General features: G+C 40.9%; 1 protein-coding gene across 2 annotated transcripts; it reads left to right on the top strand.

Annotated features, from left to right (window-relative positions):
* Window positions 2,086-26,580, top strand: CWF19L1 (CWF19-like 1, cell cycle control (S. pombe)). Of its 2 annotated transcripts, XM_005698326.2 has the most exons (14): window positions 2,086-2,193; window positions 4,722-4,806; window positions 6,102-6,180; window positions 6,844-6,945; window positions 8,372-8,586; window positions 10,466-10,584; window positions 11,918-12,002; window positions 14,118-14,258; window positions 16,115-16,229; window positions 16,928-17,007; window positions 20,762-20,971; window positions 22,281-22,400; window positions 23,071-23,168; window positions 26,142-26,580. In XM_005698326.2, the coding sequence occupies exons 1-14, from the start codon at window positions 2,171-2,173 to the stop codon at window positions 26,287-26,289; spliced, it is 1,620 nt and encodes a 539-aa protein (XP_005698383.2). In that variant the 5' UTR covers window positions 2,086-2,170; the 3' UTR covers window positions 26,290-26,580. The 2 variants fall into 2 exon arrangements, with proteins under 2 accessions (XP_005698383.2, XP_013830614.1); XM_013975160.2 differs by lacking the exon at window positions 2,086-2,193 and having other exon boundaries at window positions 6,118-6,180.

Raw genomic sequence — 27,824 nt, forward strand, 5'->3', positions numbered from 1 at the left:
GAATGTTCATGTGCAGTAGGCAAGAATGTGTTTTCTAAATCCATATTTCTTAGCATGCATACAAGGTCCCTATTTCATTCCTTTTTAAAATTTTACTTCCTATTACTCTGAGACTTAACATTGTATTCAGCTGTCATGAGCTACCTTAAATTCCCTTGGATGTGGTGTCTTCTTTTTTCTTACATAAACTTTCTACTTGACAACAGATTAGATTTGCTGGAAAGTTGTATAGGTAACACAGAATTCCATATACCTAAATTAAAAACAAAAAAGGATAACAGAATTTCATGGTTGAGTTTTCACATCTCAACCGTGCCTCCTCTTCCTGAAATGATTACCTGCCCATGCTTGAAAAACTTCTCTTATTTAAGATTCAGTCTTGATCTTCACTCCTGGGCTATGCTGTATTGTGCTAAAAGTAGAAAAAACATGTCAGTGTACCAGCAATACAGAGACATTGATGTTTATGAGGCAGGTAATTTGATTTTTCAAAAAAAAAACATTGTAGAAGTTGTGAGGAAAATCAGTTTTTCTGATTATCTTTCTTAAACTTATTTTAAGTTTTAGTTAATTTTGAATTGTTTAGGTTGGCTTTGATGAGTCTACCATGCACCTCAGTTATCAGGAACCCTTGTTTCCATTTCACTACTGTTTTACTGTTTTATATTTTTACTGTTGTCTCCAACCAATAAGACTGAATTCTCAAAAAAAAGAAAAAGTCACTATCATGAAAAACAAAACTAAGAAGGTAAGTAGTCTATCGTGGATTAAAGATGAGAGAGAGCTGAATCTAGGTGTGAAATGTGATTGGATCATGAATGAAAACAAAGGTATAAAACAAACTTGGGAGGACACAAGAACTTTAAATATAAATGTGTGTTAGGTGGATAATTTGGAATTAAGGTAAATTTTCTTAGGTGTGTTAATGGTGTTGTGGTTTTGTAGGAGGGTGTCCTTCTTTCTCCAGACGTTCAAGCTGGATTTTTGAACTGTGGTGTTTGAATTAGATGTTTGAACTGTGGTGTTGGAGAAGACTCTCGAGGGTCCCTTGGACAGCAAGGAGATCCAACTAGCCCATTCTAAAGGAAATCAGTCCTGAATACTCATTGGAAGGACTGATGCTGAAGCTGAAACTCCAATACTTTGGCCACCTGATGCGGAGAACTGACTCGTTGGAAAAGACTCACGCTGGGAAAGATTGAAGGCGGGAGAAGGGGACAACAGAGGTTGAGATGGCTGGATGGCATCACCGACTCAATGGACGTGAGTCTGAGTAAACTCTGGGAGTTGGTGATGGACAGGGAGGCCTGGCGTACTGCAGTCCATGGTGTCGCAAAGAGCTGGACGCGACTAAGCGACTGAATTGAACTGTCTCTCTTAAGAAATACATGCTGAGGTATTCTGCTGTCTTCAATTTACTATCAAATGACTCTGGGAATAAAAGTATTAATACTATGCATCTCTCCAGTACTTTGGCCACCTCATGCGAAGAGTTGACTCATTGGAAAAGACTCTGATGCCGGGAGGGATTGGGGGCAGGAGGAGAAGGGGAAGACAGAGGATGAGATGGCTGGATGGCATCACTGACTCGATGGACGTTGAGGAGTTGGTGGTGAACAGGGAGGCCTGGCGTGCTGCGATTCATGGGGGTAGCAAAGAGTCCGACACGACTGAGCCACTGAACTGAACTGAACTGAACTACGCATCTGGAAGGAAAGAAGAGGGAGGGAGGGAGGAGTAAATTTGGCAACTAGTTGACACATGAATCTAGGGGATGGCCATTGTTCTTTCACCTTTTTGATAGGTTTAAAACTTACAAAAAGCATGTGTGCAGGAAGTCTGTCTTGCCCACCAGAGTGACATGGTTAGGTTGGGGCCCACATTGTGCAGACAGCTTTCTAGCAGCTCACTAATTTCAACTGCCGCCAAATAAAAAAAGTACAGTCGGAATGTTTTTCTTCGTTACCTCTTCTACGCTCCTTCTGCGATTCCTCCGCGAGGCGAAACCATCTGAGAGAGACCTTTGTCCCTCGGCGCTCTCCGTAGGTAACTGAGTTTTCATTGGTTGGGCGCGCTGTCGTTGTATCGCAGTGCGGCCGAGTTTTCCGGAGGCGCGTGGGTTCGCAGTTCCAGTTTTGCGTGGTCGGCCCAACCCAGATTGTTAACGCAGATGGCTCAGAAACCGCTGCGCCTGTAAGTGACCCTGAGTCCGAAGCCTGTGTGTCTCTGTGTGTTTGTGTCTGCTGGAGAGGGTTTTTCTAAAAACGTGAAGAAAGGAGGAAAAGCCGGGGGTGGAAGTTCGGCGGCTGCTGGTGAGCTGCTATCGCGTCTTTGCCTGGGCACGGCAGGCAAGCCTCTTCTCCCGATTGTTTTCGCTTCTGAAGAGGGAGACTGTTGTGTACAGTCGCAGAGAGAAGAGGAAGCTGCCAGAGTCAGGCCTTCATGTTAGGCCTTCTTGGCCTCTGACATCATTTCCCCTTCGTTTCTCCTTGCAGTATATTTATTAGCCAAAAATTGTAGGCATGGGCCCTGGGCAGGGTTCAACTGAAGAGAGAGAGAGGGCCTTTGCCCTGGCGCTTTTTTTTCAGGGCAGTGATGAGGAGAAGCCTTCCATTCATCTGTTCATTCAACAGCATTGATTGAACAGTTGCAGTGCGCCAGGCACTGGTGCTAGGCGTGGCACAGATGGAATTCTTGCCCTTTTTAATGGATCTTACAGTTCATGGGAATAAATATTAATCAGAGAAACCAGATAAATGTTAAATTATGGTCCTGGTAAATGTCAGGAGGAAAAGGTTCACGGTTCTGGGAGGATTTATATAGGATCTCTGGGTTAATATGAGGAATCAAGGAAGTGAGGGTTGAGCTTTGATTAATAGTCTTTTTTTTTTTTTTTGTCTGTATTCCAAAAAAGTCACTGGAATGTTTACAAACACCTTAACATGATCAAATTTTCATTTTGGAAAGCGATTCTGGCTGCAGTGTGAAAAAAAAAAAAATAGAGCTAAAGTAGAAGACAGCTGCTGCTGCTAAGTCGCTTCAGTCGTGTCCGACTCTGTGTGACCCCAGAGACCGCAATCCACCAGGCTCCCCCTTCCCTGGGATAGTCCAGGCAAGAACACTGGAGTGGGTTGCCATTTCCTTCTCCAATGCATGAAAGTGAAAGTGAAGTCGCTCAGTTGTGTCCGACTCTTGGCGACCCCATGGCCTGCAGCCTACCAGGCTCCTCCGCCTATGGGATTCTCCAGGCAAGAGTACTGGAGTGGGTTACCATTGCCTTCTCCGAGAAGACAGCTAGGACTAGGTAAATGAAGAAGAAAAGTGAAGTAATTCAAGGTCTGTTAAAGAGAGGACAGCAACACGGCTTGGAGACGTTTGGTTATGAGTGCGAAGAAGTCAGCATTGTCTGGATCCTAGATTTCCGTTTTTTCTTCAGTAGGGTTGGAAACCATGGCAAAGGGCCCAGATGAGGAGATGATGAGTTTTGAGGTGGTTTTTTTTTTTTTTTTTGAGGTGTTTTATGTTGTACAGACTGGACGGTGGCTGTCCCCCAAACAATGGTAATTCCATGTGACAACTGCTATGAAAGAGGAAGTGCAGGGTCCTGTGGGAGCACTAGGAATTGGTGACTGATAGGGACTGGAGGGCTTCCTAGAAGAGGTGGTGCTCCGAAGATAAATGAACATGCCAAATAATTTATTACAGAGTTTGCTCTGAAAAGCTATTTGGGTTTCTAAAGTTTTGAGAAGAGGACTTTCTGAGCTGGTCAGGAAGGCTTTAGAGATGGGCTCGGCCTTGAAAGATGGGAAATCTTTTAGATTCAAGATGGGTAGAGTGGGACTGTTAGGAGATGTCGCCACCCCAAGGGAATGGCAGAGACAGAGAGTGATCAGATTGACAGTAGAGAAGGTTTCTGTTTTGGAACTTGGAGAAAGCATTGGGGAAGGAGATCATGACTTGTGAAAAGCTGTCATCTCTCTGGCTGTTGAGTTGTCTTAATGTTTTTGAGGAAAGAACATTAAGCTGTTGACTTTAGGTAGGATGGACAGGAAGAAGAGAAGGTATTAGAGGAAATGTAAGTGTATTCCCTATGTTGTAGCCAATACCAGATTCATTATATTTCTCTCTGATTCTGCCTCTTCAGTAACTACAGGACTCTCAGTTGCTCTGCCTCATAATTGTCCTGAGGCAGAGAATATAAAGAAAATTCCTCTTCTGTATATTCCTTAACATGTCCTCAGCATAGTACTTGGCATACTGCACTTAGCAAAGCATATTGTAGGTGCTCAGTGTGTGTTTGTGGAATGGATGGCTGAAATCCTGTGCTAAGATAGTGGCAGTGGAAATGAAAAGTACAAGAGGATCACGAAAGATACTTGTAAAAGAAACTGAAGAGACTTGATGACTGGATGGGGATTATTGCCTCTTGGTAATCAAATTGGCAGTAGACTTATGCACAAAACCTGGCAAGTGAGAAGAAACTGGTTCAATTTTGGAGGAAATGATAAGCTAAATTTTAGATATGGTGAAGAGAACCGGTGAGACCTTCAGGTGGAGCTGCCCAGCAGTCACTAATAGTTCACATGCCTTGAACCCCTCAGGTAACCTCAGAGAGACTGGAACACAAATCCCCCTGATCCAGGAAGACTAGCATATATACCAAACCTAGCAGGCCCATTTGTGTGTCCTGAACTGCTTTAACATGTATATGTTATTTGCAGCTTGGCATGTGGAGATGTCGAAGGAAAGTTTGATGCTTTATTCAATAGAGTTCGAGCAATTCAGAAGAAAAGTGGAAACTTTGATGTAAGATGTTTCTTTCTCTACTGCATTTAAAAATTTGATTGTTGTAATCAAACATATTAAAGTAAAGTTTGGGCCTCTTTATACATTTCTGTAACAGCTACTCTCTTGTTAGACTGAGTTTCTTTTGTGAACATGGAAATTTAGTAGCTGAAGAATGGTATGGGAAAGGGGATGTGTTTACTGTAGACTTTTTTATACTCTTGAATTTGAGTTTTGTTACTTTATTACTTTACACAAAACTGAAAACAGACTAGCAAAACCTCCCTTCAGTTCAGTTCAGTCGCTCAGTAGTGTCCGACTCTTTGCAACCTCATGAACTGCAGCACGCCAGGCCTCCCTGTCCATCACCAATCCCCGGAGCCTACCCAAACTCATGTCCATTGAGTCGGTGATGCTGTCCAACCATCTCATCCTCTGTCATCCCTTTCTCCTCCTGCCTTCAATCTTTCCCAGCATCAGGGTCTTTTCAAATGAGTCAGCTCTTCACATCAGGTGGCCAAAGTATTGGAGTTTCACCTTCAACGTCAGTCCTTCCAATGAACACCCAGGACTGATCTCCTTTAGGATGGACTGGTGGGATCTCCTTGCAGTCCAAGGGATTCTCAAGAGTCTTCCCCAACACCACAGTTCAAAAGCATCAATTCTTTGGCGCTCAGCTTTCTTTATAGTCCAACTCTAACATCTGTACATAACTACTGGAAAAACCTCCCTTAGTGGTTCTGATTACTGGGTTTGGAAAGCACAGATCTATTTCATGGGTATATGATGTGGATGAAGTCAGACAATATATGTGCAAATGCTTCACAAACTAAAGAGCCCTGATTGTTATGTATTGTTGACTACTGGACTCTGTAAATTCTTAGAGTACAGAAGAGTATTCTAGGTATGGGAATTATTTGTTTATTGGGCTAAAGGTTGAGTAAGGTAACAAGCAGGAAATGTGTCCTTTATTTCCTATATCTCTCAGGGTACCTAATACCTGAGAGATACCTAAGTTTTGTATTTCACAGAGAGATTCTTCAAGGTTGATTTCTCCATTTTCCCCCCTGACCCTCTCATCCCCTTCACCAGCTTGTATTTGACAGCTAGAGAGCCAAAATTTAGTAATTGGTAGAATCAGAGTAACTACTACAGTTGTTAAAGAATTATGTTTAGAAATTCTATAAATTAAGGAAAAAATTGGTTAGAGATAATTAAGTAGAATAGTTAGCCAAATAATGTTACTGTCAATTAATTATGTACTGTTTGATAGTTTTTTAAGAAAATCTCATATCTGTTTAAAAAACTCATTTTAGCTGCTGTTGTGTGTAGGAAATTTCTTTGGCTCCACTCCAGATGCAGAATGGGAAGAATATAAAACTGGCATCAAGAAAGGTATAGAACTTATTTTTCTTTTTAATATTTTATTTATTTGGCTGGGCCAGGTTTTAGTTGCAGCATGTGGGATCTAGTTCCCCAACCAGGCATTGAACCCAGGCCCTCTGCACTGGGAGTATGGAGTCTTGGCCACTGGACCACCAGGGATGTCCCCAGAACTTATTTTTAACATGATTTCTAACAAAGTTTTAAGGCTCCCTGGTTCTTGCCAAGTTTTTTTTACATATTAGTGATTTAAAAGTTTGCCTTTGAGTTTTGCATTGATCTGGGAAGAATGTCTGTGCATCTGAATGTTCAGATTTTTAATTTGGTTGGATTTAGTTCCAGGAAAAGAATTCTCTTCTCAGTAAGAGAGAATTGAATAATGCAGCTGTATGTGTTCTTTCCTTTTTTTCAGTTTTGATGTTTTTTTATGAAGCTCTTTTGGGTCTGCTTTCCTAACTGTACATTGTATCCTTCTAAGATGTGATAAGCCTAGTGACACCATTTAATAATCAAGCCACAAGGTTGGCTGTAGGATGTCCTCTGTGGGGAGCATGTTCCACATGGAGGATTGCAGGCTCTGCCTTTGCTACGAATGTTTTTCTTATGGGGAAGCAGTTCTCAGGTCCCCAAACAGCTCTGCTAACTAGCTAGTGTCATGTCTGTTTCTCTCACTAGCTCCTATTCAGACATATGTGCTGGGTGCCAATAACCAAGAAACGGTGAAATATTTCCAAGATGTTGATGGGTGTGAAGTAGCTGAGAACATTACTTATCTGGGTAAGTGGATATTTTGTGTGTTTGTAATGAACATAATGTGTCCCAGGAATTAGTCTCCCAGGAAATTTGTGGCTGGATTCATCTGCCATTACTGCCTGAGAGAATGGAGATGAAGGGGTTTTTTTCCTAAAGTCAATGTCCATATGCCTAAGACTATGTCATTTTTGCTCTGTTGTCTCTCACCTCTCCCCAATCTCCTTGTACTCCCACAACCCAATATATACTGTTTCAGCCAACTAGAGGAGTAAACTAACTGCAATGTTTGGAGTGCCTAAGGTATAAATTGTGTTTTTTATTTTTTGTTTTTAATTCTATGTATGTGGTCTCACCGTGTAAACATTGCTAGATACATACAGCTTATTTGTTAATTAGACTTCTAATTTCTATAGCTCTAGGTTTCACTGAGGTTTTTAAAAACTCAAGTTTTTAATGCTGGTCCTTGGGTTTTTCACTACTTCTTTGTCCATTTTCCACTTCAAGGTCCATTCTTCAATTCCAGGTTAAAGTTGTTCCTCTGCAACCCCCTGAAACTCTTATAGTGGGTCCTTTCAGTGTTTGGCTGTTTTTTTGTTTTTTTAAGAAAAAGCACTGTCAAATTTTGCTTTTCTTCTTCCCCTGCTCCCCTCCTTCTACTGTTTCTTGCATCATTCAGCTCAGTTGTTTCTAAAATGGCTCAGCTACTCTTCACATTTCCTCTCTCTTGGTCTCTCTTTTCTTTGGAAAGCTTCCACATTTCCTTTGCTATAAATGCTCCTTTATAGTTTTGTTTTTTTTTTTTTTTAGTATGTGTGTTCTTTATCACTTCGTTATTCTTGTTAGTCAGTATATGTGTTCCATAATGAGTCACTATGTGGAAAGAGCCATGTGCGACTCAGTAAATGAAAGGGGGGTGAAAGCTGATGGAACAGGGTTCCGGAGGCAACACAGAGGAAGAGAATCAAGGGCACAAGCCAGGAGTAAGTTGAGAAGATGGCAGAGTCTCTTAACTTTTCCTAAATAATTGCTCTTTCCTAATGTGTTCCTTCATTTGGAAGTGTCTACCTTCATAAAGTGTACATCTATTCTAGACTATAGCTTACTCAAACCTGCAATTATTTTTTTTTCTTCTCAGTGCCACTCCAGGTGTCTAGATTTCTTTTAGTCCCTATGCAGTCTCTAGAAGGCAGAAAGCCTTTTTCTTAATCAGTGCTTCCAAAGTTTTTTCAGTTGTGAGGCACCTAGAGCAGTCAGACTGTGGGCTCCAGCAGCTTCCACATAAGGACAGCTCTTATGTACTGAACAGGAATACTGCTGTAGCCATCCAGCGTTGAGACCTGGGAGCCAGAAGTGGGCTTTAAGAGAGTTGGGGCATGAAAGAGATTCATCACCAGCGTGACATTTCCTTCTGCAGTTTGACTAAAACTTTTCTATTTTTCTTTGAACCCAGGTCGTAAAGGTGTCTTCACAGGAAGTTCAGGACTACAGATTGTGTACCTCAGTGGGACAGAGTCCTTAAATGAGCCTGTCCCAAGTTACAGTTTCAGTCCCAAGGATGTGTCTTCCCTGAGGACAATGCTGTGTTCAACACCCCAGTTTAAGGGTGTTGATATCTTGCTCACATCCCCGTGGCCCAAGTATGTGGGGAACTTTGGGAATTCTTCTGTGAGTAGTGTTTGTTCAGTTGGAATTTCTAAAAGCAAATTGTAGTGACTTAATTTGAGCTTTTTTTTTTTTTTTTGCTCTTTGAGTGTTTCAGTTCTTAGTTCCTTTCAGTAGAAATCTTGTGTGAATTTTTTCGGGATACTTAAAGCCTATTGGCTGATGAAAGCAAATTGATCTTGTGAAAGCACGGTTCACCAATGAAATTGCTGAAGTCTTAATTATAAATGAAAGTTTTTTAAGAATTGTAGTCTTGCCTCAAGTATCCTTTCTTAGCCTTCTTAAGATGTTTTGAGGAGTCACTGATATTCAGTGAAATATTCATAGCTAGTGGCAGCTCTGCAGTTTTATTTTTCCCTTTCCATTCCAGATTATATCTTTTTGGCTATTAGAATATTTTAAAAGATGGAATCATTATGGGAGTGAAGATAGCGATCTAAAGTTGGGACACAGTATGTTGAAAACTTAGTACTTCTTTAATGGGAAAGCTTTAATGTTGGAATATATTGGACTGTGTCATTGGATTTGATCTAAATATTTTTTATAAGAAGAGGATGTACACCAGGTTGGTGAGTGACAGCTATCATGGGGAGCTACGCTGGTGGAAAATAAGCCTAAGGAAGACCTTGAAAGATTGTCTGTGAGGGCAGAAAGCATCCACTGAGCTTCAGTGAAGGAAAATATAAAGAGTATATTTAGGGAAAAAATATCAGTTCCTAGATGCAGAGTTATCAGTGATGATTCAGAAAAGGGCCTTGTAGACTACTCTTTGTCAGCTTCAGCACAATATGTCTGTGACCAAAAAGGCCAACAAAATACCAGGCATTGTCAGGATATTGAAGGTAGAAGGGCCACGCTCTTCCCCTTCCAAACACCCATGGTTACTCTGCCACTAGAACATAAGCGGCAGTAGATTCAGAGAAAGACTAATAAAGTGAAGGTGGGAGGAAGACAAGTGATGCTCTATAAGGAGGAATGAAAAGGGGTGCTAAAAAAAGTCTATAATTTTTGATTAAAGTTGACTTTGGCGAAAATGAATAAATAATCACACAAGATATTTATAGGAGGAAAAACACCAGTCCCTAAGATACTAGCCTCAGGGCCAATTCCCTGCCCTTCAGCAGACACCTGAAGGAGGGAAGTATAAGACAAAAGGAAAGTGTTGCTTTACTTAGTGGAAAATTAACTCTGATAATGTCTCTCTTTCCAACTATACTTTCTCTTAGAATGAAGTTCTAGGAGAAAGTATGAACTGGTTATTGGTGAGAGAGAGGTCACATAATTTGTTGTTAATGGAAGCTCTGGGAATAAGCCTAACTTTTGACAGACTGAACCAGGGGCATGGTTGTGCCCTTCTGAAGCCATGCTTTCCTTGACTGAAGCAAAATAGAGGCTTGTATGCTTATGTGATGAAGTTCCTAAATGTTCTATGGCAAATATTCTGTGGATCCTAGGGGCCCTGAAAGCTAGCTTTTGATTTTAATCTTCTGTAGTGACTGTCACTGTCTGCATTATCAGAACTACCGGAGCACAGCAAAGCAAATTATAGACACACAGCCTGTGGGCTCCAGAGAGAAAATGCTTACCTTCCCAAATGAGATTTTAATAAATCTTGTTTTGGGTGTTTGTATGGAGGAGTAACCTTCTTCCTTAACTTCTGGCTTCTAACTATTGTTCTTATTTCTGCATTTGTAATTAGCCCATTTCCCCTTATGTGTTTGAGTTTCTCTGATTGCCATAGAGTGGAATTCATGATGCAAATTCTGCTGCCGCATTGTAGCCGCATAAAAATTCCAAAGTCATTTCAAAGTGTCTTGTTATATCTCTGCATTTCATGATAACTCCTAGATCTGTTAATGATGACTCAATTTCTGTTTACTAGGGAGAAGTGGATACGAAAAAATGTGGCTCTGCTTTGATCTCCAGTCTTGCCACAGGCTTGAAACCAAGATATCATTTTGCTGCTTTGGAGAAGACATATTATGAGAGGCTTCCATATCGGTGAGTAGCACTCCATTCTTTTTGGTTTTTTGAAGAATTTGCTTGGATTTTCTCTGTAAACTTCTCCCTTTCATTTTAGCCATATTACATATAGGTTTCTTTTAGTTTCTCAGGCATGAAATAAGTGACTCTCAAACCATTCCACTTTCTCTGAGTTTGGTTTCCTGATTTGAAATACAAAGGATTGGCCAATACAGAGCCCCTTGTAGGCTTAAGGGTCTGACATTACAGTGCTGTTTAATCATCATAGCTTGATGTACAGTAAGTCCTGTTTTGATCAGGTTAAACACTGCTCCTTGTATAGTCTTAAACTTAGGGTAATTACATAAGAAACATTTTAATTTAGGAATCAAAAACTGGTATCAATTTTGTTTTCTTCTTTTTTTCAGTATAGTTTGGAGGTGGAGTTTTTAAAGGATATATTGCAGAAAAATAAAACCAGTGTTTTATAAGTTATAGAGTTAAGTAAAATTTATTGTGAATGATTGTCACTGTAAAGGGCATGGATAATCCCTAAACAATTTGTACTTTTTTTTTATTCAAAAGCAATATATGTGTTGTTGAAAGTTCAAAAAATATAGGTGAGCAAAAGAAGAATATAACCTGTTCTTTCCCTATAAATCCCACAGCCTGAGGTATAAACATAGATATCACAGATTTTTGTTTTGTGTCCCCATATATGCCTTCTGGAAAAGCCTCTTCTTCTCTGAAACCATACACTGAAAACAGAAAGGTTATTGGAACAAGCCACTCAAAGGCAGTTCAACCTTTAAGAATGCAAATACATATTTTTTTGAAGAACATAAACCAGTGGCCAATAGGTGCGTGAAAAGATGCTCTCACATCATTAGCCATTAGGGTATTCTATTATTACACAAAAGAAGAGAGAATAGTATAATGAACCCTCCTGAACTCATAACCTACATCAGCAATTATCAACATTTTGCCAGTTGCCCAACTCTTTTAAAATCAAGAGTTTTTTTGTGCTTTTCAGATTCATGATCTCATTTTTTCCTAACAGCAGCCCTGGGAAGTAGGCATGATTATTTTACTGAATGGATGCGTAACATCTGAGATATTACTGGTGGTGATGTAGTGATAGACTTAGGCCTGTGCTCTTTTCATGGACCTGTGGAGTCTACATATTTCATAATTGCAGATCAAAAGTAAAGTTTGTTTTTGGGAATTCATTGACGGTCTAGTGGTTAGGCCTCAGTGCTTTCATTGCTGGGTTCGCTGCCTAGTCAGGGAAGTAAGAATGAGCAAGCCTCGAGCCACGGCCAGAAAAGGGTAAAGTTTGTTGATAACCTATTATCTTTCAAATATATTACAGAAATCACATTGTTCTACAGGAAAATGCACAGCATGCCACCAGGTTTATAGCTCTGGCAAATGTTGGAAATCCAGAAAAGAAAAAGGTAAATGTTGAGTGTTTGGTGATTGGTTAGTATTCATTGTCTGCCTGATAAATGTTCCTCTTGCCCAGTTTAGGATTCAGATCTCTTCTTCCCAACTGTAATGTCCCAGTACTTCAGCGACTTTACTCTTTGTAATAATATGGTAATGAAAGGTCAGTTTCCTTGGGTCCTTTGTAGGAGATTTTAGGGAAGGGTTTGGGAAAATAGGCCCAGTGGAACAGAGGCAGATTTTCAAATGAGTTATGTTTCTTTCTTCCCACATCCATGTGGTTGTTTCCACGGGTATTTTTCAAGGGTTTGACATCAGGTGGTACTATTGCTTTGCTTCTTTTAGCAACTTCAGTTAGCCGAAATAATAAAATCTTCCCAAGGATTTACGTAAGCCCTTCTTGGCTTTGGGTGGTCTTAGTGATACCTGGAATCTGGCTTTCTACTAGAAAACTGTGCAAGTGAATGAAAGAGAATATACAAAAAAAGTATATATATTGGTTTTCTCACTTCCTTGAGAGCATTTCTGATTCTTTAAGGCCAAAAGCCAGGATATTGTGGATTGGGACAGCTAAAGATTAGAACAGTCAGTCAAGTGGGAAAACAGATAAATTATCTGAAGATTTTCTCACTTTAATAGGCCATGAACAGTGTACATGCAAAAGATAAGCAAATACCTATTTTGTTTTTTCCATAATAGCTCAAACTTTGGGGCCCAGGGCATTCTTAGCAAGTTTTGATTTGTAATTTCTTTTTTATTAATAACTTATCTGCCTTTCCTCCCTTCTTCCTTTCTTCCTTTTTTTAAACTTCCCTTTTAAGACTGAGTATCACTTACAGTATTTTTAGTCTGTTGTTTTACTTTTAGGGACCTGTTAGCCTTAGCGCTAAGCAATGCATACTTCACTCAGAATATGCACATTTTGAAATTGGCAAGTATTACTAAATTCATCTCAAAATTTTGTTCCAGTTTACACCCCCACCGGCAGTGTATGAGACTGTTTTCTGTCTACATTCTCAATGGGTAGTGTCAAGTTTTTACTGACATTTTTGCCATCCTGATAGAAGAAAGTTGTATGTCAGTGTTAATTGGTTGTATTTCCCTGATCAGTAGTGAGGTTAACCGTCTATTCATATCTCACATAAAGTTTTCAATATTTGTGCGTCCGTCGAAGATTCTAGATATTTTTATATTTAGTTCCTTGCTACTAATCCCTAAGAAAGTGTATCTGCATAAATAGCAGAAACTGTATAAAATCAAAGGAAAACACTAAGTTGTTTTCCATTGGAAAAAAAAGGGCAGTACAGTGACCATTGACAAAGTACACAAATGTCAGGGAATGTTTAACAGGAGGATTTGTACGTGCTGTTTCTCATAAATCCCCTGTTCCTTATCAGTTTCTGTTGCCAGAAACCAGTGGAAGGGCACGCCGCTCCCAGGACTGAGGTCATAGGATGAGACAGGCTTGAATCTCCTTCAGTAAGCATTCTCCTTAGTCTCCATCCTCTTTCTTGAGATATGGATCGCCTCCTGACCTTTTGACCATTATTAATCCCTTGTTCCCTTGGTAACGGTTGCTGTACATTTGGTTTTCTGATCTTTATCATTGTCGAAAGAAATTTCTTGTACAACAGTCTATATATCCTCACAGATCATTAAAGCACCTTTGCTCCCTCAGAGCTTGGGTCCCCGTGTCTTTCTTTCTTTCTTTGTCTCTCTCTCTGCCTCTCCCTCCAGCTCTCTCTTTCACTTTTTTATCATTGACTCTGGACCATCAGGTTCCAGTCCTTTAAAGGACCACAACACACGAAGATAAAGGACTGAGAGACAAAAGCAATTTGTCTTCAAGGGTTATAGAGCACATCCCGCTAGGCCTTGTAGTGCTAGTTGTTTTGTGTAAGGGCTGGGCTTTGATGAGTTGCTTGTTACTTCATCAGCTCTTGGTAGCCCCTGCAGAGATCACCGAAATGGTATTGTGTGGATTCTCTGAACTACAGATAGTCTGGTTGCTGCTCTTTAGTTTTACTCAGTTTCTAAAGATTTTTGTGGAATTTTACAATCCAGGAGGTTGGTTATATTTGCATAAATAGTATGCAAATAATAATATTGTTATTCTTTTTCCTAAGTATCTTTATGCATTCAGTATTGTTCCTATGAAACTAATGGATGCAGCCGAACTGGTAAAACAGCCGCCAGATGTCACTGAAAACCCTTACAGAAAATCTGGGAAGGAAGCGTCCACAGGCAAGCAAGCTCCTGCCCCTGAGGTGGGTTCTGATTGAGAGGTGACGTTTTCTGGGCATGATTACCCATTATAGGTGTCTTTTCCTTGGTTATAGTTTAGTTTATAAGGCAAGTTTAATCCCTAAATCTTAATCTCTTTTTTTCTCCTTTGGGAAATTGTGGTGGTGATTAGAAAGCCTTAGTAGATTTCCAGTAGGATCAATGTGTGTGTACATTTAATTGTAGTTTGGGGTTAACCATTTTATATTTTAAGTCTTTCATTGTCTAAAGTTGGTTCAAATATTGGGGTTACATATAAAAAGTCTTTCCTGTCTAAAGTTAATTCCCTGTTCCTAACTTTTCAGGTAAGGATCCAACTGCTTGGTAGCAATGTAATTTGTTATTTTATAATGAGTGCTGGGTCAGGAAGCAACAGTTAGAACTGGTCATGGAACAACAGACTGGTTCCAAATCAGTAAAGGAGTACATCAAGGCTGTGTGTCGTCACCCTGCTTATTTAACTTACATGCAGAGTACCTCATGAGAAACGCTGGGCTGGATGAAGCATAAGCCAGAATCAAGATTGCCAGGAGAAATATCAATAACCTCAGATAGGCAGATGATACCACTCTTATGGCAGAAAGTGAGGAACTGAAGAGCCTCCTGATGAAAGTGAAAGAGAAGAGTGAAAAAGTTGGCTTAAAACTAAATATTCAGGAAACTAAGATCTTGGCATCTGGTCCCATCACTTTGTGGCAAGTAGATGTGGAAACAGTGACAGACTTTATTTTTGGGGGCTTCAGAGTCACTGCAGATGGTACCTGTAGCCATGAAACTAAAAGATGCATGCTCCTTGGAAGAAAAGTTATGACCAACCCAGACAGCATATTAAAAAGCAGAGACATTTCTTTGCCAACAGAGGTCCATCTAGTCAAAACTGGTTTTTCCAGTAGTCATGTATGGATGTGAGAGTTGGACTATAGAGAAGGCTGAGTGCAGAAGAATTGATGCTTTTGAACTGTGGTGTTGGAGAAGACTCTTGGGAGTCCCTTGGACAGCAAGGAAATCACCAGTCCATCCTAAAGGAAATCAGTCCTGAATATTCATTGGAAGGACTGATGCTGAAGCAGAAACTCCCAATATTTTGGCCACCTGATGCGAAGAACTGACTCATTTGAAAAGACCCTGATGCTGGGAAAGATTAAAGGCAGGAGAAGAAGGGGACAACAGAGGATGAGATGGTTAGATGGCATCACCAACTCAATGAACATGAGTTTGAGTAAACACTGGGACTTGGTGATGGACAGGGAGGCTTGGCGTGCTTCAGTCCATGGGGTTGCAAAGAGTCAGACATGACTGAGCAACTGGAACTGAATTGAACTGAATGAGTGGTAGTAGGTCAATAGGATTTACTCTGAAGAGATTTCTTAATAGCAGACTTAGAGTTCTGAAATTCATTTTCCCTTCACTCAAGCAAGGAATGTCAAGTTCCCTTACTAGTATGAATGGTCTGCTTTCTTAGACTTTCTTAATGAGCAGCCTTTTATTTTTTTAAATTAAAACTCAGTTAAAGTCGTTTGATCTGTGAAATTCTAAGACTACTACAGCCCTGCTGAGAGAGGGAAAGGGATTTGGGTGGGATCATGCTATTGTGTTTTAGGCAAGAATTGCTGTATAACTTACATTTTAATTTGCTTTCCCAAAGGGATGAATTTGGTAGCTTAGATAAGTGTTGAGAGGTGTGACGGAGTCCAGGCATCAGGACTGGGAAACTATTTTGCTTCCCTAGATTAGGCAGAAAGGGCTGGGAGGAAGGTAGCGATGTTCCCTTGTGTGTGATGGTTGGCTACTTGCTTAAAGATTAGTTTAATAACATTTACTCTTCTATTGACTGTTCTAGGAAGAATCAGCCTGCCAGTTTTTCTTTGATTTAAATGAAAAGCAGGGAAGGAAGCGTTCATCTACAGGCAGAGACAGCAAGTCTTCTCCTTACCCAAAGCAGCCTCGCAAACCTCGTAAGTACCTTGGCTCCCTCCAGAGGTCTCTTCTGTGGGCAATAATGGTTATTTTGGGTCTTGTTTGGGAAGCAGCATTGCTCAAAGGGCCTCTTCTGGCAGAAGATCAATAATAAAAACAAAAGGATGCAAAGATGGCCTGACTTTCACGCTGTCTGAGGCTATTTCTGTAAGAACTGTGGAAAAAGTTCTTTTCCTTCATGTCTGTAAAACAGAAGGTTAAGAGCCTACAAAACCAGTGCAGGTTTATAAAATAATAATCAAAATGTTAGCAAAGACAGCTGTTAATACATTGAGATCTTTTCCACCCGCTTGTTTCAAAGATGAAGAAGTTGACTTTGTAACTCCTGGGGTCATGTGACTAGCTGGTGGCATGACTGGAACTAGATATGGGGCTCCAGACACTCAGTTGAATGTTCTCTTATTGCAGTCAGTTGCCAGTTACATGCTATGGTTACCACTTGTAGATCACCTCCCTGTGGACTGGTTACAAATTCAGAATGTCTGTAGACATTTAGTTTCATTGATAATGGTGATGGGGGCAGGGCTCATAGTGGGAGCACAGCAGACCCACTGTGGCAGTAGTGTGTACATACAGTGTTTGCAGGACACAAAGATCAGACAAGGCTGAGTTCTGCCGGTGGTTATGTGCTGTAATGCTTGGACCATGGTAACACTTGTCTTTCTTCCACGTGAAGCTCAGCCTCCAGGACCCTGCTGGTTTTGCCTTGCCAGCCCTGAAGTGGAAAAGCATTTGGTGGTCAACATTGGCACACATGTGAGTTACTTCCATGAACCTCTTGCAGAGAGGAAGACACCTGTTTCTTTTCTGTTGACTTTATGGAGTCACGGTTTACATACAAAATTTACCTACTTTAAGTGTGCAATTCAGTGACTTTCAGTAAGCTTACTGATTGTACAACCATCACATAATACAGTTTTAGAACATGTTCATCACTTCAGTAAGATTCCTCATGCCCATTTCCAGTTAATCCCCACACCCACCCTCAGTTCCAGGAAACCATTCGTCTACTTTGTTTTTGTTTCTGTCTGGATATTTCGTATAAATGGAATTGTACATCTTTGCATCTGGCTTCTTTTACATAGCATACTATTCTTCTTATTCATGTTGTAGCCTATATCAGTTTTCTATTCCTCCTTGTCAAATGGTATTCCATTGATTGGATAGACTACATTTTTTCTGTTTATTCACTAAATGGACATTTGAGTTGTTTCCCCTTTATGGCTATTAGTGAACATTTGCATACATGTCTTGTGTGAACATATGTTTTTTCTCTCGGATAGCCCTAACCTAAGCAGTGGAGTTGTTTGTAATTTTATGTTTACCTTTTTAAGAAACTGCCAAACTATTTTTCAAAATAGCTGCACCATCTTGTTTTCCCACCAGCAATGTATGAGGGTTTTTGTTTTTCTGCATCCTCCCCAACATTTGATATTTTCTATTTTTTTGACCATAGCAACTATAGCAGTTCTCTTGTGGTTTAGTAGAATCAGTTTCACAAGATTCCTCCTTTCCCTCCTCTCTGACAAATAGGTATGGCTTTCCTGGGGTGATGCTTTTATGAAATTCTTGAACTTTATATGTTTTTATTCCATACTATTTGGGGATGATGAGTTGCTTTTTTGAATTACAAAGATTTTCTTTGTCCCTGAAAAGGAGTCCTCTGTTGCCTATACACTCATATTTGGCTAAAAATGTTGATATTCTTTTTTTTTGTATCTTCAGATTTTAAAACTTGAGTTTATTAATTTTTATCTATAGTAACTATATAATGTTGGGAACTGATTTACACTAATTATAAAAGACTAAAGTGATAAGTTCTCAGTTTTGCCTACTAGTAGAGGATATAGCTTCCTAATGACAGGAAGACTCACATCCACATTTCTGGTCTGGGTATCTGGGAACCCAAGATGATAATTATAAGATTGCTGGGTAAGCACTGAATCAGACAGTGACAACTGGATGATCTTGAGAGGATTTTATTCAGGCTATGAAAAGTTCTGATGGACTACGTGTGTCTCACTGTAAAGTCATCCTATTTCAGACTTCCCCAAATGCTTTTCCTTGGGCATGACTTGCTTAGATATTAAATAATACTCGTTTTTGACCCTCATTCTTCTGGGATCCATCTAAACCATTATCCTTCTTTTTCATTCACTTAGAATGAAAAGAAGCTTAATTTTCAGAGTTACAGTTGCACCCTAGTCACCCATGACTAGAAATGGCTATTTTCCAAGGCTCCCGAGGATAATATATGCAGATCATTTTGTAGTGTGTGATGCTTTTGCAGGCAAATACTTTCATCCATTTTTCATTGATTTATTCTGATTTTGTTTCCTGGGGATGACCTTTTTTTCCTCAGCTTATCCTGATAATGAGGGCCTTTTACTGGGGTATGAGCCTAGGGGAATTTCAAGGAAAACTCTTTGCTTCTTATCTTGACCTGAAGTTAGAGGGGCAAAAAGCATATCAGATTTTGATTGTGGACCAGATAGGAGGTCACATGATGGTCTTAGCTTAGAGCTTAGCTACCAATCAAGTTTACCCTTACCTGAACTGTCCCTTTTTGGTAGAAATCTCTTGCGAATGTCTGGTGACCTGTGGGTATCTGGCTGAGGACTTGGAGTCCCCTCTCTGCAGCCACTCCTTTTAATCCCCTTTCATTACTCTTTTCCCCTGGTTTCCATGCCTTCCTGGAGAAGGAAATGGAAACCCGCTCCAGTATTCTTGCCTAGAGAATCCTGTGGCTAGAGGAGCCTGGTGGGCTGCTGTCCATAGGGTCGCACAGAGTCAGACATGACTGAAGCGATTTCACATGCTTGTGTGCCTTGGAGAAGGAAATGGCAACCCACTCCAGTGTTCTTGCCTGGAGAATCCCAGGGACAGAGGAGCCTGGTGGACTGCCGTCTGTGGGGTTGCACAGAGTCGGACATGACTGAAGCGACTTAGCAGCAGCAGCAGCAGCCATGCCTTCTTCAAGGGGTATACACAGAAGTATGCTAATGACCCATGCTAATGACCAGTACTCATGCCTGGAAAATTCCACGGACTAAGGAGCCTGGTAGGCTACGGTCCATGGGGTCGCAAAGAGTCAGACACGACTGAGCGACTTCACATACATAATGACCCATGGGTTTAAGTTGGTAAAAGCAGTTGCAGGCTGCTAAGAGTCCAGAATAAGTACTGCAAAATCCATGCATTTATGGGAGAAATACTCATTCAGGTCCTACTTATATAGATAAAATTGGAGATGAGTTCAAATACAGCACAGATTAGAAGTTGAGGGTTTGAAAAGTAGGGAGGAGACTGGGCAAGTTTGAAACATCACAAAAACTAGAAGGTACTGCCTTAGGGGTGCTGTTTAGTCTAGACTAGAAGCCTTTAGTAGCTTCAAGGCACATCACAATATAAAAACTGCCATTTATGGCAGCAACCCTCTAGAGTAACCTTTTAAAACAAACACAATCACATTGGTTACTATACTTTTTTTTTTTTTTTTTACTGTTTTAGTGCTTATGAGATTTTGATGAACTTTAGTCATCTGGAATATTAACTCTGTAGATGTGTTCAATCCTCTGTGCCAAGGATATCAAGGATGATAATGATTTAGTTTGTTGCTGTTACCTATCTTGTCGTTCTGTTGGGCTTTCTCAGTGTAGATGAAAAATAAATGACTCTTTCTTTCAGTCTTAACTTTGAAGGGACCACACTAAAAATATACTTTGGGTTGTTTTTCTAAAGCTCTGGTACCTTCATTTGCCTGGCCCTTTCTGTGCTCTCTTCCCTTCAAAGTATGTCTGGATGGCAGAGCAGTCTTGTGTGTTTGGGTTTTGAAAGAAATATTTTTAGTTGCTGTTTAGCTGTCAACAGCCATTGCTGGGAACCATAGTTTTCTTTGGATGTACCTGAGTTTGAAGTTTCTTCTTCTTCCTTCCCCATTAGGTTATATTTGCTTTCATTTTGTAAAAGTGAGTCAGCAGCTTAAGGCTGTAGGAACATTGGTGATGATGATGGTAATCATATCATCTTAGCCTTTTTTGGGAACCCGGGAAGTGTATTTAGGGTTGAGATTAGGTGTCACTGTAGGGGAAGTGGTTCATTTGAAATCAGAAGTGGTATCTTCCTGTAGCTGAGAGTGATAGTCACTGGAAAATTGTTAAATTGTTTCAAGTTTGGAGCCTGGGAGGAAAAACCAAGTTTGCTGTTCTAGTCTCCTTCAGCTCTGGTGTGTTTGTAGCCAAAAGCCAGTCTTGTGTGCTGCTCACTTTTCCCCAGTTCATTTGATAGTTTCATAGAGATTTGTTGCATCTAACCTCATTCTTTAGCAGGTACTTGACAGCAATGTTGTCATAACCTCTAAAATTAGACTGTTTTTTTAAGAGGAGAAGTTCTGCTGGTAGCTTCTGGCACACTTTCCCCACACCCTCGCAGCTCACACTTTGTAGAGGCTTTTCTCCGAAGAATCACACTTGGAGTACTGAAGTCTCACTTCTGTGTGCTTCCTCTGCAGTGCTACCTTGCCTTGGCCAAAGGAGGCTTATCTGATGACCATGTCCTTATTCTGCCCATTGGACACTACCAGTCAGTGGTGGAGCTTTCAGCAGAGGTGGTGGAAGAGGTGGAGAAGTACAAGGCTACATTGAGGAGGTTCTTTAGGAGTCGAGGCAAACGATGTGTTCTATTTGAGAGAAATTATAAGAGCCATCACCTGCAGCTACAGGTATGTGATCTCTGTCCAAGAGCTTGGAAGGGCCTGGATATTGATAAATATTTAAATGATGTTAATTTTTTTGAAGTATAGTTGACTTACAATATTGTATTAGTCTCAGATGTACAGCAAAGTGATTCAGTTCTTGTATATGTATATAAAATATTATTTTCCATTTATAGGTTATTATAAGATATTGAATATAATTCCCTGTACTAGGTTTACCTATTTATGTTGCTGCAAATGGCAACAGTTCATTGTTTTTCATGGCTGAATAATATTCCATTGTGTGTATATACAACATTTTCTTAAGGCAGTCGTCTGTTGATGGACACTTGGGTTGTACTGTAAATTGGTGCAGCCATTATGGAAAACAGTATAGAGGTTTCTCAAAAAACTAAAGATAGATCCTATGATCCAGCAGTCTCATTCCTGGTTATATATGCAGAAAAGACAGAAATCCTTAATTCAAAAAGATGCATGCAACCCAGTTTTCATAGCAGCACTATTACAACAGCTAAGACATAGAAACAATCCAAGTGCCCATCTACAAATGTTAATACTTAATTTTAATAAATATTTAAGTATTTGATTCTAATATGATTAAATATTTAAATAGTTGACTTAATACTTTACAAAATTTAGTATGAACTTTCATATTAATATTTAAATAATATTCACTTAAAAGGTTATAGTTTCTGGTGATAACCCCAGGGACTTCACAGGGAAGTGCATAGTCAGCACAACTGAATAGCACAAGTAGTAGGTGCCTTGTTGAGAAAAGAAATGGATAGTTCAGGAAGGTTCCAAGAAAGATTTGGGCCTTGACAGATAAGAGTTTGGGAAGAGAGTGGGTATTTTGTGTGAAGCTTAGCATGAGTGACAGTTCACAGGTAGGAAGCAGTCTCAGGTCTTGCCTGGGGCTACCAGCTCAGAAATTCAGAGACTGTTGTGGGTAATTTGATTGTCATTGTGGTAGTTTTCTTTCTGGCACATTTGTTAAGTTTTCAAATGGGCCTGACTCTGCCACATATATTATATGGGAGCTGGCAAAGGCTTGATGACAAAGAGATCTCTTTCTAGCCTTTTCTGCATCAGAGATGGCCTCCCACATGTGAAAGGCTGTCTCATAAGTTTAAGTCCTTACAGACAGGATGACATAGACCTGTCTGGCTTGAGGAAAATGTCTGCTGAGGGGTGTTCCTCCACCCCTGTGATGGATTTGCTGCATCTCAGAGACTGTACGGGAGGCACAACCTCTCTGGGACCTGCACAAAGAATTTCTCCTGTCTCCTCCACCCGCCCCCCCCACCCCCGCTAGGTCATTCCTGTGCCACTCAGCAGCTGCGCTACTGATGACATTAAAGATGCCTTCATCACTCAGGCACAGGAACAGCAGATAGAGCTCCTGGAAATCCCAGAGCACTCAGACATCAAGCAGGTAAAACAAGAGAGGATGGTGATATTCCAGAAGTATTGGGTTTCTAGCCTATAGAGCCTGATGTACTCAGAGGCATTCAACAAATGTTAAATAGGCAGGTGACAATATGGTATTAGAGTAGAGATGAAGATTATATTATAGTAGTTCCTTAGTGCTTTTCTGGGGAGGGCAAGAAATTAGAAATTTCCTAAGGCACGAACTTAGGAAGGTAGGTGCCACTGGGAGGCTCTTTGTAGTATCTGCCAATGTCTTTGTAAACTTTCGTTGTATTAAAGTTCTTGTACTTCTAAATTCTTTGCCAAATTAAAGCTCTTAAGAGATGGGAGAAGGCAACGGCACCCCACTCCAGTACTCTTGCCTGGAAAATCCATGGGCAAAGGGGCCTGGTAGGCTGCAGTCCATGGGGTTGCTAAGAGCCAGACACAACTGAGCAACTTCACTTTCACTTTTTACTTTCATGCACTGGAGAAGGAAATGGCAACCCACTCCAGTGTTCTTGCCTGGAGAATCCCAGGATCGAGGAAGCCTGGTGGCTGCCATCTATGGGGTCGCACAGAGTCAGACACGACTGAAGCGACTTAGCAGCAGCAGCAGCAGCAGCAGAGATGGGCTGGGATTTTCGGTGTTTAAAGTGCTATTACATGTCCTCATATGACTCTGTTTACTGTAGATTGCACAGCCAGGAGCAGCATATTTTTATGTTGAACTTGACACAGGAGAGAAACTTTTCCACAGAATTAAAAAGAATTTTCCTTTGCAGTTTGGAAGGTTTGTATATTTTTCTTATTTTAAATGTGTTTTCACTAGACCTACTCTGAATAAAGTAATGGGCTGCATGATGAGTTAAATAAAAAGCCAAACAAGAAATAGTCCTTGCCCTAAGGAACAAATAGTCTTAGGGCAAATCAGATACTTACGTAAATGACAGTAATGTAATGTAGAATGTGGAAAGTACCATAAAAAAGTTTTGAGGAACAATGTACTTTAAAATCCAGAGAAGGGAGAGCCATTTCTGCTTGATGGAAGGCATCATGAAAGGGCTGAAGTTGAGCTTGAGAGAAAGATTTAGAGGTTAAACTCTGGTGCGTGGGCATTCTAGCCCAAGGGAGGAAAATGCTACTATGAACATGTGCTCTGTGCCAGGCACGGTGCCAAGAACTTTCCATGCATTGCCTCATTTAATCTAAACTCTGTATGGTAGGTACTGTCATCCCAGTTTACCAGTCTGGAGAATGAGACTCTGGAGGAGTGCCCAATAGAACTTTCCATGATGACAGACATATTCTATAAATCTACATTGTCCTACACAGTAAACCCCAGCCCCATTACTGGTGATTACTGAGCACTTGAAATGTGGCTAATGTGACTGAGAAACTCAATTTTTAATTTCATGTAATTAACTATGATTAAATTTAAATATATTAGGCTACTGGCTTCATTGGGGTTCCCAGGTAGCTCAGTGGTAAAGAATCTGCCTATGCAGGAGTTGCAGGAGACGTGGGTTTGATCCCCTGGAGGAGGAATATGCAACCCACTCTGGTATTCTTGCCTGGGAAATCCCATGGATGTAAGAGTCTGGTGGACTACAGTCCATGAGGTTGCAAAGAGTTGGACAAGACCGAGCATGTAGGCACACTGCATGGTGGCTTTAGTAGTGGACAGTGGAGAAGGCAATGGCACCCCACTCCAGTATTCTTGCCTGGAAAATCCCATGGATGGAGGAGCCTGGTAGGCTGCAGTCCATGAGGTCGCTAAGAGTTGGACACGACTGAGCGACTTCCCTTTCACTTTTCACTTTCATGTATTGGAGAAAGAAATGGCAACCCACTCCAGTGTTCTTGCCTGGAGAATCCCAGGGACGGGGGAGCCTGGTGGACTGCTGTCTATGGGGTCGCACAGAGTCGGACACGACTGAAGTGACTTAGCAGCAGCACCAGCAGTGTGGCTGTAGAGTGAGTGGTGAGGTAGCTTGTCCATGGTCGCAGTGACCTGGCGTGCAGGACCCCAAAACTTAGGTCTTAACTCATTACTCTGCAGTTTCCTAAAGATTTGGATGAGGCTTCATTTCTGTTCCTCACATCATGGAGAACATGACTGCAAAACTGTACAGGGAATGGTATAAATTAGGCAGAAACTGAAGGCAGGAGTTTGCTGGCAAGAAGAGATTATGGAGGGTAGTTGGAAAAATGTGCAGGACAGATTATCTGGTGCTGGTGTCTGTGTTTTGCAGTGGTTTTTTCCCCTAGTTAGAACTGAGCTTTGAGTCAACTTTGAACCATTTTTGGGCCAATTTGGCAAGCCTCTAAGAGACTGCTACCAGTAGATAATTCTAGTAAATGTAGTTGTCTATATTTTCAAAGAAGATAATAAATGAGAAAAAATGTATTAGGAGCTTCAGACAACTGACATTATCTTTTGTGTTGTTGATTCAGCAGTAGATAAAGGTTTAGATACTGATGGCACACGCACGTAAGCTTACAAAGGAGAGATTCTTTGAATGATTTTATGCTCTTGATATTTGGTTGTATTTTCAACACTTGAGTATTTTTCAAAGTAGTAACTTACAGTGATAGTGAAAGTGTTAGTCACTCAGTCATGTTCAACTCTTTGCCACCCTATGGACTGTAGCCTGCCAGGTTCCTCTGTTTATGGGATTTTTCCAGGCAAGAATATTGGAGTGGGTTGCCATTTCCTTCTCCAGGGGATCTTCGCAACCAAGGGATCAAACCTGCGTCTCCTGTGTCTCCTGCATTAGCAGGCAGATTTGTTACTGTCTGAACCACCAGGGAACATAGCATTTTATAATTAACAAAATACTTGAGAAGACATCTTTTTTTTCCTGCTGTACAAGAAGGATGGATCTATCTTCATTCTACAGATGAAGAGGTAGGCTCATAGTGTGCCCAGAGAATAAGAACTTGAGCTTAGGTCCTTTGACTTTTAGAAGAGTCTGTGATTTATTTTTAGCCTTTCTATTTACTGTAGCTTCAAAGTGGAAAATGAACCAAACAAATGTACAAATAAGGTTATTTCTAATATATCAAAATAAGTAAAAATAGAAAGCAGTGGCATTTAGAAGATAGCTTGTGTGAGAGGTGATTTTGTTGACATTGAGCATGTGGTATTGTGCCTGTATAGACTCGAGGACACTAAAAAAGGGCAGAAAATCAGATTGGGGTATGATACTAGGTGCCTGACTTCACCATGCCCTCAGCCCATTAATGGCCTGAGATAACAAAACTAGAGTTTAAGGCAGGATGTAATTACAACTAGTTTGGTGCTTTGACTATGTTATCTTCATACATCAGAAAACCCTTATTTTGCATGTCGTAGGCAAGGAAATCAAGACACAGAGATGAAGTAATCTGTTCTTAGACAGCAAACGGCAGAACTAGCAATGGAATCCAGTCGCTTTTCTGATTGCAGGGCCTGCCCTCTTTCTGCTGTGTCATGTTGATTCTCTAGGTAGCAGTAACGTAGTTCCAGGTTGTTCAGAGGAGTAAATGGAATTTGAGGGGTTAGAGAAGAGCTAAGACCTGGGCTGGTCAGTTTAAAACAGATGTGATTTTGATAGATAGCAATGGCAGAGATAGCCCTCAGGGAAGAGAACATGGTGTGAGCAATTAGAGGAATTTGCATGCCTTTTTTTCCATGATGCTGAGCAGAGCTCTCTGGCTGGAGAGGAATCAAAGGTTTTGGACTGATACTGTCCATTTTGACTTCTTTGTGCTCTTTTTGCAGGGAGGTCCTGGCTAGTGAAGCTATCCTTAATATTCCTGACAAGTCTGACTGGAGGAAGTGTCAGATCAGTAAGGAAGAGGAGGAGACTCTGGCTCGCCGCTTCCGGAAAGACTTTGAGCCCTTTGACTTCACTGTGGATGATGACTGAGTACAGGGAAAAAGCACTTTATGAACTTCACACGATATAATAGCAGCCTGTTTTTTAAGAAACAACAGTCTCCCATGGGGACTGTTTCCCTGCCTCTTTTTTGTGTATTCCCATGGAACCTGCCTGTAGCAAGAGGCCTAAGATTGAATGTTTTTTGGGAAAAGTCATATTTTAGGATGAAGATCTTATGTTAAAAACATATCTGTCATCCAGTTCCAGGTAGAGCTTATGTTTGTCAACATTTTCAAAAATATTTAAGCTATTATAAAATCCAGATGCTTTTTCATGGTTGGGAAGTGTCTTGTGTTCATGTTACTTATAACTATTGAAATGAAGTAGTGTGTGTGGCATCCCACTCCAGTACTCTTGCCTGGAAAATCCCATGGATGGAGGAGCCTGGTAGGCTGCAGTCCATGGGGTCGCTAAGAGTCAGACACGACCGAGCGACTTCCCTTTCACTTTTCACTTTCATGCATTGGAGAAGGAAATGGCAACCCACTCCAGTGTTCTTACCTGGAGAATCCCGGGGACGGGGGAGCCTGGTAGGCTTCCGTCTATGGGGTCGCACAGAGCTGGACACGACTGAAGCGACTTAGCAGCAGCAGCAGCAGTGTGTGTGTATATATAGTAGGAGGGGCCAGGGCTTTAGGTCCAGCTGTTATCCCAGGATCTCACAGGTGGCTTCTTATTGAGCAAACCAGGATGGAGAAGGGACCCAAGGCCTTTGCCATTTTTCCCTTATAGAATTCATCTTACTGATAGAAAAGAGCTCATTCAGTCCTTCAGCAAATACTTAACTCCTCTGTACTAGACATTTTTCTAGACTATAGCAGTATAGCCATGTCCCAACATGATTTCCTGTCGTCCCAGTGTTTGCAGTCTAATTGGGAAGAGAAAGAGCAAGATTTTTAAAAAGATGAGTTCTCCTTTACTGAGAAGTGAGCTTTAGTTGCTGTTTGATAGTTACAAATTCAAGGTGCTCTGGATTGCTGATAGAGTTTGGGGGCTCATCAGGATATAGGCCACAGGTGAAGTTAAGATAATAGATGAAAGTAGACAGGATGAATACAATTGTAAGCTGAAGACTACCTGAGAAATATCAGTATTTAAGGAGTGCCTCGAGTCATCCAAGAAGTACATGGAAAAAGAGCAGAGAGAGAGTAATCACAAGAGAATGCCTTATCTTAGAAGCCAAAGAAAAATAACTGCTTCTATACACTGGGCGTCTTCCCTGGTGGCTCAGAGGTTAAAGTGTCTCCCTCCAATGCGGGAGACTCGGGTTCGATCCCTGGGTCGGGAAAATCCCCTGGAGAAGGAAATGGTAACCCACTCCAGTATTCTTGCCTGGAGAATCCCATGGACGGAGAAGCCTGGTAGGCTACAGTCCATGGGGTCGCAAAGAGTCAGACATGACTGAGCTACTTCACTTCACCTCTTCATACACTGAGCACTTATGGCCCAGACACTCTTACTTAATCCTCATAAGATAGCTATGAGGTAGGTATTATTACCTCTGTTTTACACATGAAAAAACA

This window comes from Capra hircus, chromosome 26 (genome assembly GCF_001704415.2).
Source record: "Capra hircus breed San Clemente chromosome 26, ASM170441v1, whole genome shotgun sequence".
Taxonomy (NCBI): domain Eukaryota; kingdom Metazoa; phylum Chordata; class Mammalia; order Artiodactyla; family Bovidae; genus Capra; species Capra hircus.